The 6,000-nt window shown below is 42.7% G+C and overlaps 1 protein-coding gene across 3 annotated transcripts in view; it reads left to right on the top strand.

Annotated features, from left to right (window-relative positions):
- The first annotated feature begins 338 nt into the window (after positions 1–338).
- ABCD3 (ATP binding cassette subfamily D member 3) overlaps positions 339–6,000 on the top strand; it is an 89,595-nt gene continuing 83,933 nt past the window's right edge. Inside the window, exon 1 of one of the 3 annotated variants that reach the window (XM_028489109.2) lies at positions 339–572. In XM_028489109.2, the coding sequence (XP_028344910.1) occupies positions 463–572 (110 nt within the window). In that variant the 5' untranslated portion in view covers positions 339–462. The remainder of the gene's footprint in view (positions 573–6,000) is intronic. The other 2 variants (XM_024119742.3, XM_024119743.3) reach the window with 2 other exon arrangements.

The following is a 6,000-nucleotide window of genomic DNA, read 5'->3' as shown; positions in this document are numbered from 1 at the left end:
GAGGTGGAGTGACAGGTCCCACCAAGCCCCAGGCGCAGGCCAGGATCGCTTTTCCAGTTCTTGTGAAAGCCTGCGCGTGTGTGCGCGCGGAGGTGGGGGGTAGCGGTGAGGCAGAGGCGACACAGTGAGCCAGCAGTAGCCAGGAGTAGCGGAGGGAGGCCCAGGGCCGTCTCTGAGCCCGCGTTCCCGGAGACCCTGCGAGGGTCCACGCGTGCGCAGAGCGCGTCCCGGGACTTTTCCAGCCTCCGTGGCGCCCGCGCGCGCTCCCCACGAGCCAAAGTCCGAGGTGGGCTCCGGCGCGCGGCCGGTGAGGCGGCGCGCGCCAGGGGGCGGTCCTGCGCGGCTGGCACCGCCCGCCCCCCGCGCACTCCTCTCCTCCCAGTCTCCCCCGCGCTTCCTGCACCACGGTAGTCGCCGCCGCGTCCCCGTTCCTGTCCCCGTCTCGCTAGCACAGGCTGTGCTATGGCGGCCTTCAGCAAGTACCTGACCGTGCGTAACTCCTCGCTGGCGGGGGCCGCGTTCCTGCTGCTTTGCCTGCTCCACAGGCGGCGCCGCGCCCTCGGCCTGCACGGGTAAGAAGGCCCGTGTGGCCGCGCCGCCTTCCCGGGCCCGAACGTGAGCTCCCCACGCTGTCTTCTTCTTCGCCCGGCGGACGAGTCCCTTTGCCCCGCGGGGTCAAGCGGAGAGGGGGCCGGCTGCGGCCGCTGCCAGCCTCCAATGTCAGGATGTCCGGTGTCCCCGCGGCGCGGGCGTCCCCCGTGCTCCCTGCGCTCCGCCGGCCTGTCCGGCTGCTCACTCTGCCCCCGGGTGTGCGAATCTTTTTCCTGCGCCCGCTAGCAAACCCGTGCCTCTGCCCCGAGGCCGTCGCCCCTGATGTCCTCCCCTTTTTTGCATCAACACCACCACCTCCTTTTTGCATCAGCTTTATGAGTGTATTCTTGTTTTGCCATCTCATCTCCTGACAGACCGTGGATTTGCTTTGTGGACGTGTATGTGTGATTTGAGGATGGGGATTGGACTCACCAGGCTGGAGGCTGTTGTCTCAGTCATAGGATGAGTGAGGTTTGGCACGATTCCTTAGTAGTTGCTGTTGAAAGTCGCGAGGATGGTTCGTGTGAACTATCCTGGGTCCACTTGGCAAAGTTGCTTTCTAAAGTGGTGTTCCCTTCGAGTTGGTCAGTGAACGCTCTAGCATTTCATCGGAAAAGCTGAATCGGTTCCGAGGTATTTGGAGGGCAAGTTTCGTTTCCCTGACTCGCAGGTGGAACGTGAAAGTGTGTTCTAGATAAGGGTCCAGATCCCTTTAGATTATATTCCGCTGCTTCTCCCTCGAGAATTTTAATGTTTAAATTTAACTTTGGGAGATTATAAGATTAGAGAAGGAAGAGAGAGAATTGAGTTACTGTTGTGGCGTTACAAGACATAATTTTTTATTTGCTGGGAGTCACTTTGCTTCAGCAAATGAATGAGAAAAGGCTACTTCCCAAGCATTCTTGCTACTATTGGATATTTCATATTAAATCTTAGCATAGTGCTTTCATCCATTTTATTTCTTTGGGCAGGTACTGTTGCCTTCTGTTTTGATTCGCCTAATATATCTTATTAGTAGTAGATTTTGGACTAAAACGTTGACAAGTGGCCTTCCTTCCCATGAATTTCTTACTAACCTTCCCCTGGCTTCTTTATCTTATTAGTCTGAAGCAGTGGTCTTTCTTTTCGTTCCTAAATCTGCTTAACAAAGTTGAAAATGATTTGCTTCTTTGTCAGGACAGTACAGTACCTATTCATTTTTCTTCTCTTCAGTTTGCTTTTAAAATGATTTATTCTGGAAAATATAAACAAAATTTTCTGTTAGATTGTGTGTTTTCTGATCTCCCAGTTGCAAATGGAAGTTATCTGGGAATATGCCAATAGAAAATGCTGAATGCTATAAAATAACTTTGAATTACATTTTTGCAGGCAAGTGTTTTAGTGCATAGAACAGGTGTTTTAGTATGGGAGAGGGGGATTTGAGGACAGCCCTAACAGCTCTGGCTTGCTTTTATGATTTTTTTAATTAAAAACTTTGTTTTATTGGAGTATTGCATACTTGTAGAAAAATACACATAAGTGTAGAGCTTGAAGAGTTTTCACAAATAGAACTCACTCATGTAATCATCACCCTCATCTGCACCCAGATAAAAATATTATCAGCAACCCAGAAGCTCTCTTCAAGTCCCTTCTAGTCACAGCTAAAGTAGTTACTGATTAATAAGGCCATAGATTATTGAGTGAGGGAAATTTTAAACATAATCTAATGGGAAATAGTAGCAATAATAGCAAGATGGTATAATGCAATGAGTTTTATTAAATAATTTAAGTGTTCATTATTATATAAAATGCTTTACAAACCTCTTTTTGAGAAACTTTGTAAACTTTTGGGGGGATTAAATTATGCAACAGTTAATTTACTGAACAAAAGATTGTTGTTAATCTTTTGCACTGGCAGTAGTGAGGAAAATCTTCATTTTACACATTAGTTTTTGGCAGGAGAATGCAAATTATGAGCAGATAAGCATGATGTTTAAATTACTGAGGTAAAATGGTTGAATTACTATAAAACCATTAAGAATGGTGTCAAATCTATCTTTGTAGATAATATACTTCCATAATCATTTGGATATCTTTCAGTTGCTATCTTTGGCATCATAGTTTGAAGATCAGAAAATTCTAACTTTATATTTTACTGTCTTTTCGGGTAGCTTTGGTAACAGGGCTAATTAATTTTACTATCTAGTGCCTAATTAAGGAACCTGTGACTGCTTGACCTTTATTTGTCTATGCTATTGACAGTAGATTTGTCTTAGAAGATATTCCTTAGAACCAGATAGTTAATAAAGACAATAAAATCACTTTAAAAGTTACAGTGTCATTTTATTCCAGACATTGGGAGAATGAGTAATTTAATGTTCTGAGTAATTTTTTAGTTATATATGATTTGACTGGGTGAAATATACTTTTTATTATGGAAAATTTCACACATATTCAAAGTAAGCAGAATAATATAATGACCTCCTATACACTTCACACAAGAAGTACCATTAACATTTTACCATTCTTGTTTCTTATAGCTCCTTGCTCCCCACCCCTTATTTTTACAGATTTTTAGGGAAAATTTATGTATATTGAACGGTACACATCTTGTACATTTTTAAAATAAATGGATACAATAGTATAACACATCCCTTTCATAAATTAGAACATTTTCATCTCCCCAGAAAGTTCTCTTGTATTCATTCTACATGACCACCGTACTAACCTTTTTCACCTTAGTTTTGCTTAATCGTACATCTTATTTTGCTTATTATTTATATGGGGAATAGTGGAATCTTTTTACTCATGGATAAAGGAGACCATGTTTTTCAGTTCAAAGGAAGTATCTGTTTCAGAATGTTGTATTACTAGGTGCTGTGGGATGGAGAGGTGTGTGTGTGCGTGTGTGTGTTACACATACATTAAAAAATATGACATCTTTAAGTGTGAATTAGTTAAAAATGTAAGATGATGACAATGCAGTGTACAGGCAGTCATGCCTTAAAAATTCTGAAAAAGAAGAGATTAATGTGTTTGGGAAGAGTTAGGGAAGGTTTTATGAAGGATGTGAGCTAAGCCTAGAAAGAGGGTAGGAATGAATAACTGGAGATAAATTGAATGTCAGTAGCAGCCCTTATCAGATTTTGGTTGCATTTTATGGGAGGAAGAAGCTTGGTGTTACTCTTTCAGTCCAAACACAAATATAATCATGTTATTTCTTCATTAAAATCTTTCAGCTATTCTAAAATACAAAATTCTTAGCATGAGTGAATGATGTTCATGATCTGGTCCTTTGCTACTTCTCCTAAGCCAGCCATATGGAATTAACACACTCTGAGTAGGACAGGCTCTGCCCAGCTGTTGCAGTCTTATTGTAATCACTGTCATCCACACCACTTCTTCCCACCCTTTGATGTTTATTTTCCTTCAAGACTCAGTTCAGTTAGCACTTGCCTGTCTTTTCCTGATCTCCAAACTGATGTTGTTGTCCTCTGCTCTCAGGCTGCTCTAAGCATTCCCCTACTCTAGTTACCACTCTGTATGATAGTTTATTTTCTTGGCTTCTACCTGCATCAGACTGTGAGTTTCTGGAGGGCATGGACTGAGTCATCTTTAAATTCCTAGTTTGCACATGTCATAGCATAGACATTCAGTAAGTATTTATAGGGTGGACAAATGATGTAGGATAGTTGAAGAATTTTTAAGGGTAATTGTCTGACAGGCAGTTGGAGATGGGGTACTAGTACAAACATGAGTAAAGGCATTATCTTCAGAGAAGTCATAGTTGTGTACCTGAGATTATATAACAGGAACTGGGGGTAGGGAAGGGTAGGAAATCAGTGGGCCAGTTTTAGAAGGCAGGGAAGAGACCAGTCTACATAGCCAAACTATTTTATTATCTTAAAAAAACCGAACAAAGAACAAAAACAGAACAAAGCAGTTTTCTTTCTCTTCCCATGAATGCTTGTCAAAGTTCAGATTTCTCTTCCTGGATTTCAGAACCTTCCTTTATCTGGTCTCACCTTACCTGGCTAATCTTTTATTCCATTGCCTGCCAGTGACTACTCTCTGTTCCAAATAGGCCAGTTTCTGCACTGTTTTCTGAACAGGCCACACTCATTCCTGGGTTTGGAGCCTTATTCATGATATTAGCCATACCTGGAATATCTCTTCCTGTATCCTCTGTTCTTCAACCCTTATCCTTTAAGGGTTATGTCAAGGTCACCTTTTCCATGAAGTAATTTTAAACAACCCCCTTTTAATCTTATGAACCATGTATTTAGGTACTTTTCTTTTTTCATCTATTAATTGTTTGACTGGGTATGATCTAGCTGTTAGCCATCAGAGTGTAGCCATGTCCACCAGCTTATGGGGTGCTCCTTCGTCCTTTTTCAAAGCCCCAATCTATAGATGGTAGGAATAACCAAATATTTTTGGAGAGTTTCAGGGAGCTTGTGTTTCTCTTAGTCATGCCTTACTTCTATGCTTCTGCTCTATTTTAGATCCCACTTGTATGTTGTCTCTTGAGCCTGTCATTTTGGTATCTGCCTTGATTCCTCCAAAGCATCAGTCACAAAGCAGGTATTTGTAGTAGAGCTTTACTGAAAATTTGGGAGTAGTGGCAGGGATTATATAGCAACATAGGGAACAGCTTAAAATGGAGAAGTTCTTTTATTTACAAGTTTCTTGTACATTCCCACTGTTGGAAATTTGTTGGCTATTTTCCCCTGAGCCTCAGCCCTGTGGCCTCTTGCTGGGTCTTTTCTGTACCCCTTGGATGTTTTCATATCTCTAGCTTCTACTCCCTTTACTCTCTCCCCACTAACCTCCCTACAGCTTTCCTGCATACTGAATTCAGCTTTCCTTCTTGAGATCTGCTCCTTTCATATCAAGCTTTAGAAGGGGCTGGCTTCACTTTTCTCAGTTTCACAGGCTCACTGAATGTTCTGCAAAGTACAGGCGTGTGTCAGGTGAGGGGCTGGAGTTGCATGAGACCCTTAGGATGAACCATGAGTGGATGTTGTAGGGTTCATCGCCATATGGATCCTCAGAATAAAAAGGAGATGCTTAAGCAGCTATAGGTAAAGAAGGCCTTAAAGGATTTGCCAGGAAAAGCAGCTCTATACAGAAACCAACTGATGCAGGTCATGTTCTCAGAACTGTGCATCTGTCTGTGGTATGCTGGGGGTAACTGGGTACTGACTGTTTAATTATTGTAATTAAGCTTCTCAGCTTTGGGCACATTAGCATCATTGGCCAGGCATTCCATTTTAGGGCTTTTGCAGTTGCTATTCCCCTCCCTGGAATTCTCTTTCCCCATACATCCTCACTGTTTTCCCTCCCATTTTTCTTAGAGCTGTGGTTACTGTTTGTCTTAAATAACAATTTTTTTCTTGCTACAAATGTAAATGTTGTCTCCTGAAGTAT

Source organism: Physeter macrocephalus, chromosome 4, assembly GCF_002837175.3.
Source record: "Physeter macrocephalus isolate SW-GA chromosome 4, ASM283717v5, whole genome shotgun sequence".
Taxonomy (NCBI): domain Eukaryota; kingdom Metazoa; phylum Chordata; class Mammalia; order Artiodactyla; family Physeteridae; genus Physeter; species Physeter macrocephalus.
The sequence above is the reverse complement of the archived record's forward strand: the minus strand, read 5'-3'. Positions and strand labels throughout refer to the sequence as shown.